Here is a 14038-nt window from a genome sequence, read left to right as displayed (position 1 = left end):
ATGAGTTATGAGAGTGGTACAGATTTTTGTTGATTTTTATGTATCTCTGTATTGGAAGCTCATAATCTGTATGCGTAGAAAATTAATTTTCATAAATACAGGCTTTTTATGCGTCTCTTATTCTTACTTTCACTTAATTTTCACTTGGTACAGATGGCTTTTCAGCCCACACAGCTCGTATGAGAGTTGGTCAACACCATCTCTACTTGCTATCATTCCCGCGACATACTTGAGTTTCACTTAAAAGTTGGACGACCTGCACCGGCACCGCCTGTGTTCCCGGATTTGAGGAGGCAATAGGACTATGTGGCTGAGCTAGCCCCCAAGGCGCAGGAGATGCTTGCAGTTCGTCGGGTGACAGGGCATTGCACTATGCCCTGTTTCCATCTCGCCGTGCTCGTGATAAACATACTCGCGGATCTGCAAGCTGATTTGAGCAACCCAGACCTGGTCCCAGATGACCTCACGCTAGTATGGCTGAGGTTCCGCGACGCAAGGGCGAACGCTGAAGCCGTCGTCAATGACATCAAGAGGAAAGCGTTTTGTGTCACTGTCATGGGTTGGATATTCAAGTTTTTCGTATACGCCATCATCAGCCTCCTTATATCCGTTGTTGTAGCACACTACATACCACTCACGTCATCCTTCATAGCCGTCATACCTCTTATTCCGTATTTTATCACCGGATTTTGGTTGTGGGTAGATGCTGCGGTCAAGAAGAAGACTGAGCGCTACCACGAAAGCCAAGAGATAGCTATTTGGTGCCTTAAGGCATCTACTATTTTCGAGGAATTCCTACTACAGAACGTCATACCGTTTGATGAGTAGGTGGCATAAGGGAAGGAGAAAGCTAGAAAGGATAAATTTAGTTTTAAACAGTAGTTAACTAGTTTGCTAATTCGGTTGCTTTATTTGTTTTGTTAAGCAACTTGAATTCCCTATTTCCTCCATACTTCTAATCTTTGTTTGATTCCGTTACTATTAGGACCAATGACGGACCCAGAAAATAGTACCCGTGGGGTCGAATACAATGAAAATTTAATATTTAAATAATTATTTAAAAAAACGTTACAATAGCCACAATTTTTGTCCGAGATTTTTTTTGGGATAGTTGATTTATTTGAATATAAAAAGTGACTAATTTTTTAGTACCTAACATTTTTTTTATTAATTCGAAAAAAAAAGTAAAATGAAATGAAATACTAAATAAACTAATAAAATAATAATTTTGAAAATTACTATGTTTAACTAATCCAGTACCAAAACTAATTGAAGCCCTATAATAAAAAATAGGCCAAAAACTTTTGGCCATTTAACCTAACTACCTCCGTCTTCCTTAACTCACCACCATAGAATATTTCAGTCTACTGTCTCACCTCGCCAATCTCTCTCCTCTATTCTTCTCAGTATTGTCCCCCTCTCTTCTTATTTCGGCCGAAGGATTGGATGGATGGGGTCGGGAGTGGATTTGTGATGGGAGGAGGGTCGATTTTGACATTCTCCGGCAGTGCCCGGTGGTCCAGCGGTGGGGTCGGTCGACCCCACTCGACCCCACCTGGGTCCGTCTCTGATTAGGACTGTCAATTTGTGGCACAACACGATAACTCGACACGAACACGCACGAAATTAATGGGTATGTGTCAAAGCTTATTGGGTTTGTGTCGGGTTCGTGTCGTGTTATACGCAAAGAAATATTAATATATTATAATAATTTTATTTTATTTATTTATTTTAAATTTTAAAATTTAAAATTTAATATTAGAAATAATATTAATACACTTATAATATTATTATTATAGTGTCGTTATTGTGTCATGTCATATATATATATATGTATGTGTTGTATCGTGTCGTGTTGACCCGAAGTGGTTCGTGTCGTTAATGAGTTTGTGTCGTGTTTGTGTCTGAGGGTAATGAGTCGTGTTCGTGTTTGGAGTTTTCTTAACGGGTCGTGTTTGTGTTTGTTGTTATCGTGTCGTGTTTGTGTCGACACGATGTCGACACAACACATTTGCCAACCCTAGTTAGATGAAAACCTTACTTACTTTTATCTAGGGATGTCAATTCAACCCGAAACCCGTGGGCCGACCCGAACAACCCGATAATACGAACGGGTTAGGGCTGTAATTTTATTACCCGAATAGAAAACAGGCTAAACGGGTTGGCCCGAATGGGTTGGCGGGTTAGACGGGTTGGCCCGAACGGGTTGCGGGTCGGGTCGATGGGTTGTGAGTTTTAATTATAAAATATCAAGTTTTAGGAATTTTTTTTATTTTTGAATCCTCAATCTTCATTCTAAACAATCATTAGTCTTATTCAATCTTCATTCTACACTTTTCCACTCGATCCCACAATATCAGCTTTCAAGTTCCATCTCAACTCATTATTGCACTGTCCCATCATCTGCCACTAGTGTCTTACCACCACCAAAGCCAATTAAGACAAAATTAAGAACTAACCCATCAAAATCTTAATATATTTATCATTTTAATAATGATTCATGTAACATATGATTTTTAATTTTCATAAAGAATTAGTTACGAATAATGTCATAATAATGACACGAACACAAACTTTAATTTATATTGTAGTTGATCGAGAGGAAAGGCTTCTTTTCAAGTATTATTGAAGAAAACTATGAAAATTTGAAGATTTTATATGATTCTAAACTAAAAAGAAAAAAGTATCTAAAATTTAAAATCATTTTATTGAAATTTTTTTTGATACAAGAGATTATTTTCGAAAGCTTTTAGGCCCGAATAGCCCGATGGGTTGGCCCAAAACCCGACAGGTTAGGGTTGAAAATTTACATCCCGAAAAATCCATAACCCGAATGGCCCGCACCCAAATAGCTCGGCGACCCGAGTGGGCTGGCCCAAACCCAAACGGACTAGCCCGATTGACATCCCTACTTTTATCAAATTTTCTATGTTTAAGAAGTTAATTAACATATGCGGCCAATGATCATGCACGGATTCATTCCAAAACTCACGATTAATATAATTAATACGTAATCATTTTCCAAAACACAAATTAATCGCAACGATTAACCTTTAAGATTGAATTAATCAATTAATTAATTAATCTCCAAAAATCAAATCCCCAAATCCCCAAAATCCAATCCAATCCAATCACTGCCGCGACAGAGGAAACCCTACCCCGTGCCTCTTCGTCGGAAACACCACGAAGAAGATCGCGCACACCGCCCCCACCGTCACCGGCAGCGTCGCCAGCATCTCCATCGCCTCCTCCGACGGCGAGGGGCAGAAGCACCCGGTCACATTCTTATCGAGCATCGCCACCACCGCGAAGATCGCGATCGACAGGAACGCGTGCACGAAATCCACGAATCTCACGCGGTACTTCGCCGCCTCCTCCGCCGCCAGCCCGCCGGCGCCGTCCACCACCCACAGGCCGCGGAGCGTCGCGACGCCGTACCGCACCTTCCCCCGCTCGTCCCTGAAGCTGTCCGTGAAGCTCATCGCGAAGCACGTGGCGGCGCAGAACGCCAGCACGGCGGCGGTGGCGCCCTGGCTCGCGATCGACCGGCATTTTCCCTCGTTCGTCACGATCGGGGAGAGGAATTGGAAGGTGAGGACGGATCCGGTGGGAAGGAGGTTGGAGAGGTGCGCCGTTCCCTTGAACGCCTTCCGCACCACCTTCTGCCGCGGCGTCTTCGCCGGCTTCGCCGCCGCTTCGAGGAGCGGAGCTTCTGAATTTTCCATTAATTTTTTTTTATTGATTTTGGGGATTTGATTTTGATTAATTAATTCCGGTTAAGGTTAATGGTGTGAGAGGAATTAATTAAAATGAGTTTTGTTTGATAAATGGGGTTTAAATGTATATATAGGTTTGGAGGGAGTTAATCTAATTAAAGGACCGTTTCATTAGGGAGTTTAATGCGTTTTCAACCGTCAATAAATTTTATGGAGTTTTATTAATTTATTTATAGTGCTAAATTTTTAGTGTCGATTTTAATTTTGTTGTTTATAGCACTGGTTCATATAGGTGCAATTAATTAGTAGTGTTAATTACATCTATTTTTCAAAATTTTCATATATTATATCTCTATGAGGATAAAAGGAATTAACTGCATAATTTATGGTTATAATATTTATTTAAAAATAATTGTGGAAAGAATAAGTGAATAACGGAGATTTAATTATAATATTAAAACAATCATTAACACAATACCTCTAAATCAACCATCACTCTGGTATGATGGAATGAAATGAGAGTGAAATGGAATGGAGGTTGGAATGGATTGAAGATAGGAATAAAATGTCAATTTTCTTGGATTTTCTTTGCATTTTCATCCATTCACTCAACAATTCCATTATCCAAGCAAATGAATAGAATGAAAATAGGAATCACATTCCATTCTATCACAGCAAGAAGCCCCATTGGTGACAGGGTTTTCAGTCACTGTTTGGGCTTTTCTATGAGAATTAATACAGTTTGAGGCCCAAATAGCTTATTACTTTTTATAGGTCCATACTTAGTTATAAGCAGGCAAATCAAGTTAATTAGGAGTGAGTATCAAAAAAAAGATTGATTCAATCAATTATTGTTATTTAAAAGTTTTTTTATTATTAGTTGTTAATGTAAACTGATTGACACCAATGCCAACACCTAGGCCAATTACACCAATTTTATAGGAAACTTGTATGTGCTTTTGATAAGAAATCGTAACAATAACTGCATTAGTCACTTGGTTTGTTATTATTTCAATAATTTGATCATAATACATAAAACATGGTTTAGCCTATTTTTTTCATAACAACAACAATTTTGATTCACGAGACACACAGCAGTAAATTAACATACGTAAAGGGGCCCGGCCCCAACGACTCCTCAAATCTCGATGGATCAAAGTCGGCCGAGCTCGGATACAAGCTTGAGTCCATGTGTGTTGGAGGCGCTCCAAAATAACGGACATAAATAATTATATCATAATAATAACATATCATATGCAACTATAACTAGTAATGTATACAGAGAATATCATATCATATGGTTTTAGAGAGAGAGAGAGAGAGAGAGAGAGATAGAGAGAGAGCTTGGGGAAGGGTTTAGTATGGTAGGGTTAAGGGTTTAGTATGGTAGGGTTAAGGGTTTTCCTCTAATTCCAAAATCCTTCATTATCATTTTCCCTTTTTTTAGTATAATTAATTTCATCCAGTCTATTAATTTCCTTTTGTGTTTGGGCTTTGGCCCATTAAAATATTCAAATTGGGCTTCGAATTCTAACGTATTGTAAATATTGGAGTTGGTTTTTATGTTTTACATGTATGAAGATCTGCAAGGGACTAAGACCAACCCGAATTTTATTTTTGGTATAAAAAACTTATTCCCTTCGTCCCTAATATGTAACATCCCGAAAATAGGACTAGCCAAATTTATTTTAAGAAAGAACAAAAAAAAAAAATGAAAAAATTATCAAATTGGAGTTCATCGATAAAAACTTTGAAATTATTCATTTATACATGATTCATTTTTTTAGTACTTATATTTTATAGTTATGAAATGCTAAAATTAGTATTAGTACATGTAAGAATAAGTAGAGAGTTAATTACCATGAGATAGGAGTATTAAGGATTTAAAAGAAAGTGATTTTAAAACTATTATAGAATAATAAAAGGAAGTACTTTTTATGGTGTAAATAATTATGTTAAACAAATATTTTATGGAGTTGTCAATAATTTTGTCTCCACAAATGTTGAAAGGATGGAATAATTATATAAATAAGAATATCAAATTTTATTGGTGCCACATGTTAAATAAATAGGCATTAAAATTAAAATAAACTAATAGTTTAATAGTAGTAGTAAGTAACGGATATAGAGAATGGATATAATCTCCCATATATTCTTGTTTTTGGATACAAATTGGAAGAGAAAACAATAGTGATATCTTCTCGAAGTCTTCTTCCAGCTTTTGAGTAGCTGCGATTTATCCCCAACCCACACGAGCCCTTATTTCTTCTTCCTTTCTCTTTAGTCACCATTAGAGGTAAGTTTCAAGCTCAAGGATTTATCCCTTTGTTCGATTATAGCAAAAGACAAGGTAAGAAAATTAACTATCATGTTTATTAGAGCTCTATTGATAAAAATGAAGAAATTAGTTATAGAACTAGTAAGAATTATAAAATTAAATTGAAATTATGGACAAAAATGATGATGTCCGAAAACATGTATAGGATTTATGCTAGGTGGTTTGGTTTCTAAGTTCTTAGCAAAATTAGAAAAGAACTAAGAGTAGGAATCGGCGAGCATGGAAGCTCGTTTATTTTGAGGTAACAATCCCATCACTTCAATAGTCGACGTTATGCTATTTGGTATACATGACTGTATGTGAAGATTATTCACCCTATACGGGTTATTGGCACCCGGACACGGGTTATTGGCAGTTGGCACCTTATATAGGTTATTGGCACCCTTATACAAGTTATCGACACTCTATATGGGTTATCGTCACCCCATGTGGGTTATTGGCACCCTCATATGGGTCATGGTTAGTAGATTGACCAAGTACTTACTATTGAGATCGGACAATATGGTTGTTGATGGTAAATTAAAGTACATGTTGAAAATTATTACTACGACATATTGTTTTTATTTGAATTTGGAATTAATGGTGAATATAGTGCAGGTGGCTAAGTTCTGGATTCCTTTAGTTGTTTTGTCTGCCTCAACACTGCGTGCGCCATGTGTGATCACTTATCATTTTTTGGTTATAAATCTAATTTTTTCAGACTAGAGAATATATGTATCTAACTTTTGTATATTAGATTTAGCTACATTGTAAATTATCTAAAAACATATGATTTTGCTACTTCCAGAATTAGACTTAATGTGTTTTGCTATGAATATTTTTATGATATGCTCGTTAAAATGGATTTTAAATTTATCGGGTTTTACGGTATCAGAATTGTGACGTCTCTTACCCGGGCGGTCAGCGATCGGGCAGGGGGTGTTACATTAATTCGTCACCATTTGACCCGGCACACAGATTTTAAGAAATGTAATAGAAAGTGGGTTGAAAAAGTTGGTGACATGTGGATCCTACTTTTATATATTAGTTTTATAATAAAATGTGAGTGTGAATGGGTTAGTGGAATATATGATCCACTACTAAAAATGGTAAAAGTGAAAAGTGACAAAGTTTTAGGGACGAAGGGAGTATTCAATTAAACTGTAAATTTAAATTCATTTTTACGTTTTTCTACAGAACAACACCGAATGTGTATTATAGCTACTGCAAATTTTTGTGAGACATGGTATATACTAAAAAAAAACGGTGTAAATTTTGAGTTCGGTATAAATGGTTGAAGTAAAAGTATTTTTAAGTGTGATAGTATATACTTAAAAATAAAATTGAGTTTAGTGTAAATGGTTGACATATAGTTTAAGAATGCATTATTTCATTTCATTTCATTTTTTTTGTTATTTGGCTAGGGAAATCGCTAGCGAACTCTACTATTCTCTGTGTCGATTTGTCCACGCCAATTGAATAAAAAATATTCTAAGATAGAAGATCTCATGCGTACATTTCACTTAGTTGAGGCCTGAGGGTAACAGCTTTCTTAGATAAAACATATATTCATATATTAAGATATTAACATGTGGTGGGGTGTCAGTTTGTCACAAATGCCATGTTATGCCAGTTGTGAATGTGCTAATTGTTCGTATCATTTTTATTTTGATATATAGAATGAATTAAACATACATATAACGTGTAAAATACTGGTAGTAGGTAGGCAACTTGGACTATTATATTATTATTAGTTGTCAGTGTAAACTGATTGACATCAAACCAACAACTAGGATAATTATACCAATTTTATACTTAAACTGTACTAGTCACTTGTTTGTTACCATTTCAATAGTTTTATCATAACTTATAAAATATGGTTAGCCAATTTTTTTTATAACAACAATTTTGATTTTCTGGAGACATACATCAGTAAACTTATGAATGATAGACAAATTTCAAGACATTACATAAAATTAAAATTAAAATTAAAATTAAAAGTTCTAACACAACAGTTATTACTAAACCCAATTGCAAAATAAAACCCCATCATGATTTCCAACAGAAAATACTTCAACTAGTTGTGCGGTTGAAGACGAACAGGAAGACCTTGGAGAGGTGTGGGCATTGGATCACATGAAATTTTCTCATCAGGATACACAAGCTTCCACCTATATCTCTTCACCAAATTGTGCATTAGTAGAAGAAATTCCAGCCTAGCAAACTCTTTCCCGGTGCACATCCTCGGCCCCCCGCCAAATGGCACAAACGTGAAGGGAGCCGGTCCCGATGACTCCTCAAATCTCGATGGATCAAAGTCGGCCGAGCTCGGGAACAAGCCTGAGTCCATGTGTGTGTTGGAGGCGCTCCAAAACAACTAACATAAATATCAATCATATTACATATCATATTATATCATATTAGATGTAACTATAACTAGTAATGTATACCGAGTGTTTATTACTATACCTTCCAGCCCTTGGGGATGTGGTAGCCCCCGTAGCTTATGTCAGTCAAGGCTTCTCTAAAACTACCATTGATGGGCGGAGTAAGCCTCAACGATTCACACGCAACGCTCCAAGTGTACTTCATCTTCTGTAGGTCCTCCCATTGAACGAACTCGCCTATGCCCTCGTGCTCTGTGATCATCGTCATCAATATCAACAATCATTATTTATTATAAAATTAATAAAGTAAGAAAGATGGGTTGGTAAGGATATATACCTTTGAAAACCTTTTCATAAATATCAGGGCGTTCGGCGAGACACTTGATAATCATGGTGATGGTGACACTAGTGGTGTCGTGTCCCGCGAAAAGCAACAAGAGAATATTGTTGACAATCACGGAATTGGTCATATACTTGCCCCTCTCATCCGGAGTGGTAATCAGGTGGTTAAGAAGGTCTAGTTTCTGCTCGGAACTAGACCTCCTCGCTCTCACTATCTTGAGCAATTCATCCTTGATCGCATGCGCAGCTAACTTTCCTCTCCAAAATCTCGTCCCAGGAAAATTTAACGGAAACGAGATTACCCCTGCAAGTAAAATATTAAACATAGACGCTAGCTTCTCGATATGCTCCTCGTCCTCGAGCCCCATGAAAAGCCGACACGCAAGCCCAAACGTGTACCGCTTGATCGTCGGGAACACTTTGACCTCATCTTTACCTGCTCAGTGCAAAAAGAATAAAATACACTCCACGAGATAACAATAATAAAAAAAAATAAAAATAAAAATAAAAAGAGAATAAAATAAGAGAAACTAAATAAGACCTTCCCAGTGAGTTTTGATATGTTGCTGACAGACCATGTCCATACTCTTGATGTAGAGCTTCGAGAAGGCATCGGGGGTCAAGAACAACGCGATCATCTTCCTCATGAGCATCGCCTCGTCTCCCGTGCTCGTGGCCAAGCACGGCCCAAGCAGCTTCCTCACGGAGCCCGGCCACCACACGGTCACCGCCTTGCTCTCGTTGCTAAACAAGAACTTGTTTCCGGCAGCTCCGCACATGAACACCGTATTCTCGCCCATTAGGCTACTCTTGAAAACTTGAGAGTCGTATTTCTTCACCCTCCTCCGCACAAACTCCTCCGGCTCGCCATTGACCGAGGCGCGGAAGAACTCGAGCGACTCGCCGACGAGCGGCCAGCCGAGGCTGCCAGGGGGATTCTTGACCTTCTAATCATCGCAAAAATTGTGGAGATTAGAAGAGTTGCAATGGTGAAAAACATAATTGCATCCATTTTTGTTAGTGTCAGTGTTTGTGTTTGTGATTGACTTGGTTACAGCATTAACAACTACTCCCTCCATCCCCCAAATATCGTTCACTTTGACTCGATACGAGTTTTAAGAAATATAATGAAAATTGAGTTGAAAAAGTTAGTGGAATATGGGTCCTACTTTTATATATTAGTTTTATAATAAAATGCGAATAGGAATGAGTTAGTGAAATATGAGGTCCATTACAACAAATGGTTTAAAATGAAATGAGACAAATTTTGTGAGTCTGATAGAAATAGAAAAATGGGACAAACTTTCAGGAACGAAGGAAGTAATGCTTTTTAATTGATTTTGTCGTTTTAGTCACATTAGTGATGCCAGTTTGTAATGGTGCAGCCGTGATCAATGCTGATTTCTAATCTATAAATATATAAAAGCAAAATTTCAAAGAATGCATTTTCCCGCCCAGTTTCATAGAAAATTATTCACTATATTAAAAAATTTCAATAGCATATATTATGGTATATTAACCCATGATTGATATGAGATATATTATAAAGAATTATTAAATCAGTCAAATCACACTTATATATATCCAATGGCTATAATGAAAATTCTCTTAAAGATTATTCTTATGTTGCATAAAATAAGACCATATGATCTCTCCCTTTATTTATTGACTAATATGATTATGCCATTTGTTACACTACAAAAAACAGTTGGTTTACCAGCGAAAATTAGTAGCAGATTTAGTATGTTGCTATTAGTAGCGGATTGGCGGCGGAATGTCCACTAGTAATTTTACAAGCGGAATTTGCAGCAAATTTATGGTGGATTTTGATGCCTCGATCACGTGTCATAATTAGCAACGTATATAGCAACGGATTGATGGTCACCGATAAATAGCAACAAACAAATGTCGTTGGTAAAAAATTACCAACAATATTGTAGCGGAATGATATTCACTAGTAAGTAGCAACAGACAAATGTCGTTGGCAATAAATTACCAACAAAATTGTAGCGGACTAATGTTTACTGGTAAGTAGCAACAGACAAATGTCGTTGGCAATAAATTACCAACAGATTAGCAACGACAAAAGGTTTGCGATTAATCAACAACGGAAAAATGTCGCTGGTAATAAATTACCAACGAAATTACAACGAACAAATTTCACTGGTAAATAGCAACGAATAAATGTCGTTGGTAATATATTACCAACAGATTAGCAGCTACGAATGGTCTGCTACTAAATAACAACATAAAAGATGTCGCTGGTAATAAATTACTAACGAATTAGCAACGAAAAATGGTCCACATGTAATTATCAACGGACAAATACCGCTGGCAATAAATTATCAGAAGAATTGTAGTGGATCTTGGTTACCAAAAGTACTAGCAGAGAATGGTCCGTGGGAAGGTCAACAACGAAAAAAATTCGTTTGTGATATTTTCTCTTTCATGAAGAAATAAAAAGGTATGTACAAATCCAAACTCAAATTTGGAGCCGGATGTCGATATTTATCATAACAAAAAATTGCAAAATATTAGTAATGAATAATAACTCTAAAATCTAGTCTACGGTAGAAATCAATCATTTATAACAAAACGCAAGGACTAAGAAGTATGACAAAAAGGAACAAAAGCAGATTATGTATAATCAATCGCATCAAGAAAAACTAATATCGAGCAATTTGTTATACCTATTATGAAAAGTTTGATAAACATTCAGTATGAGTGAAACGCAAATTTAGTACCGGGACATTGCTACTGTCGCTAGGGGTGGGTCGATACGATATATCGTATAAAAAACGTTGTATCGTGTTTCGTATCGAAAATATCGATATGAAAGAATTTCATATCGTTATCGTATCGAAAGTTTCGATATATCGAACTTTCGAAATGGATAATATCAATATCGTTATCGTATCGATATTTCGATATATCGTAAGATCGATACGATATATCGAAATATCGTTATCGTATCGAATACCTATATATCGAAAAATATAATTTCAAAACTGAAAAATAACACAAAAACTAATAAAACTTCAACACAATAAAATAAATAGTGTTCTTATTAGGGTTTCATATATATTTTCTAAATATATGAATGAATTAAATGGATTTATATATATTTATAATTTTAAACTTCAATATGTATTGAATTTCAATACGTTTCGATATATTCGATATAAAACGATATATCGCGATACAAAGAAATTCATATCGTTATCGTATCGGAAACTTACGATACGATACCGTATCGTATCGATAATTACGATATACCAAAAATTCGATAATTTTTCGATATTTTTCAATACGATACGAGCGATATATCATTTTTTCAGTATTTTTCCCCAGCCCTAACTGTCGCTAATGAAATTTATATTATGAAATCTATTATTCTCTTCTTCCGTCATTTAGAGTTCATTTCTTGGCGGTACGGATTTTAAGTAATGTTAAGAAAAGTGGGTAAAAAAAGTTAGTTGAATATTAGTTCCACTTGTATATACTATTAGTTATAAATGAAATGTGAGTGAAATGAGTTAGTAGGTCTTGACCCTATTATCTTAATTCATAGTGATCAATAGTATAAATTGTAAATATAGAGATTTTTTATTTATATTACTCCAAACATTTACACCAAACTCAAACCCATTTTCAATATATATCACATTAAACAATAAATTTATGCCAACCATTATCACAAAATCCAAAAGAATATTTCATATTCACCTACTTTACTTTTTCAATCTTACCTACATATTTTATCTAAATTACACATTAACCCCCCAATATTTATCAATAATTTATTTACTTATAGTATTAAATCATGTTATATTTAATCACATATTATTAAAAAAATAATTAATACTACTAATAATTTATTTAAGACTTATTGTAAAATGAATTTAAAATATTAGAAATATGTGCCTAACTTAAAAAAAGTATGCGCCCACTGCCCATAATATTAGTTAAATAGTAGTATAAAAAAGTTTAAATTACGCCAATCTCCAAAATAAATATGCGAATCTCCAATCAAATTAATTCACATGGCTTTACCTTATTTACTGAAATTATCAGCCCAAAGCCCATTTGACACCTACAAATAAAAACCTAAAAAAAGGGGGCGCCACCACTTCTTCTTTACATAGCGTTTCTGGGTCATCTTCTTCAACAAACAAGTTCTTCCTTCTCCATAAATCAGGTATATCTTCTTCCTCTATTCGAAAATCTTATTTAGTTAGGTCAATATCCCACAATAGGTCAAGTCGAATAGCACATAATTCTTCACTGTACAGAATTCTACTCAATCCCGCCGCCGCCACCACTTCCTCTCTGCTGCCGTTGCTGCCGCCACCCCTCACCAGTTTCCATCGACCTGCTGAACCTATCAGTGATTGTGTATGAATCGTTCATGGCAGAACATATGAAGTGAAGACTATAAAAGAGATGATCGACTAATACATGCCCCAACAGTCCTAGCACTCGAGTAACTCTACTGCTCAATCTGGTCGGGATGATTTTGCAGAATTAGGAGATTGACATCAATTTTTTTATTTATAGACTTATAATTTAAACTCAGAACGGTTTTAAACTTCATATTTTTTTGAAAAAATACATTTGTAGTTTAACCGTTACCCTTCTTTTTTTTGTCTACAGATTGATGTTTATTTATTTGATAATTTGTTGGTTTGTTGTAAGCAATTTGTTATAATTGGATCAACAAGCAAATAATTGAAATGTGTAACTTGAACTTAATAGCGAAATACCAATCGATGATGTTTTTAAAAAATACTTACATTAGGGGCAAATTGAGCTTGCTGCTGATTTGTTGCTAATAGTTAGTAACGAACTGAGTATGTTACAAAAGTTTTCCATGGTTTTAGTGCCGACAATTTTAGGGAGGATTAAGTGTGTTGTTAATCCGTTGGTAAAAAATTATAACGGACTAAGTTTGTTGCTAAAGTGTTTGATCCCTTTTTGATGCCAACATTTTAGGAGCGGATTTGGTGCATTGCTAATCCGCTACTAACAATTAGTAACATGCTAGGTCCGCTATTAAAGTTTATGATCTCTTTTTGATGCCAAAAGTTTAGTGGAAGATTTAGGACGTTGCTAATCCGTTGCTAATAGTTACTAATGAACTGAGTTTGTTGCTAAAGTTTTTGATCTGTTTTTTATTCCAACAATTATCAACGAAGTCATTATGTTGCTAGTTCGTTACTAAAATAATAGTAGCACAATTTAGTCGTTGCTAAAATTTAGCAGCAAACGATTTAGTA

At 35.6% G+C, this 14038-nt stretch overlaps 2 protein-coding genes across 2 annotated transcripts; both read right to left on the bottom strand.

The window, feature by feature from the left end:
* Nucleotides 1–2702: 2702 nt before the first annotated feature.
* On the bottom strand, nucleotides 2703–3799 carry LOC125191257 (protein DMP7-like). The gene has a single exon (XM_048088772.2). It carries the CDS (start codon nucleotides 3723–3725, stop codon nucleotides 3132–3134), a length of 594 nt encoding a protein of 197 aa, XP_047944729.1. The 5' UTR covers nucleotides 3726–3799; the 3' UTR covers nucleotides 2703–3131.
* Nucleotides 3800–7962: 4163 nt separating this feature from the next.
* LOC125191313 (beta-amyrin 28-monooxygenase-like) lies at nucleotides 7963–9841 on the bottom strand. Its single transcript, XM_048088837.2, has 5 exons — nucleotides 9818–9841; nucleotides 9304–9709; nucleotides 8758–9198; nucleotides 8503–8672; nucleotides 7963–8410 (listed from the first exon to the last, which is right to left on the bottom strand). Exons 1-5 carry the CDS (start codon nucleotides 9839–9841, stop codon nucleotides 8111–8113), a joined length of 1341 nt encoding a protein of 446 aa, XP_047944794.2. The 3' UTR covers nucleotides 7963–8110.
* Between the last annotated feature and the right edge of the window lie 4197 nt (nucleotides 9842–14038).

Source organism: Salvia hispanica, chromosome 5 (assembly GCF_029641045.1).
Source record: "Salvia hispanica isolate PSC_SH4W2 chromosome 5, Shi_PSC_v1, whole genome shotgun sequence".
Lineage (NCBI taxonomy): Eukaryota > Viridiplantae > Streptophyta > Magnoliopsida > Lamiales > Lamiaceae > Salvia > Salvia hispanica.
The sequence above is the reverse complement of the archived record's forward strand: the minus strand, read 5'-3'. Positions and strand labels throughout refer to the sequence as shown.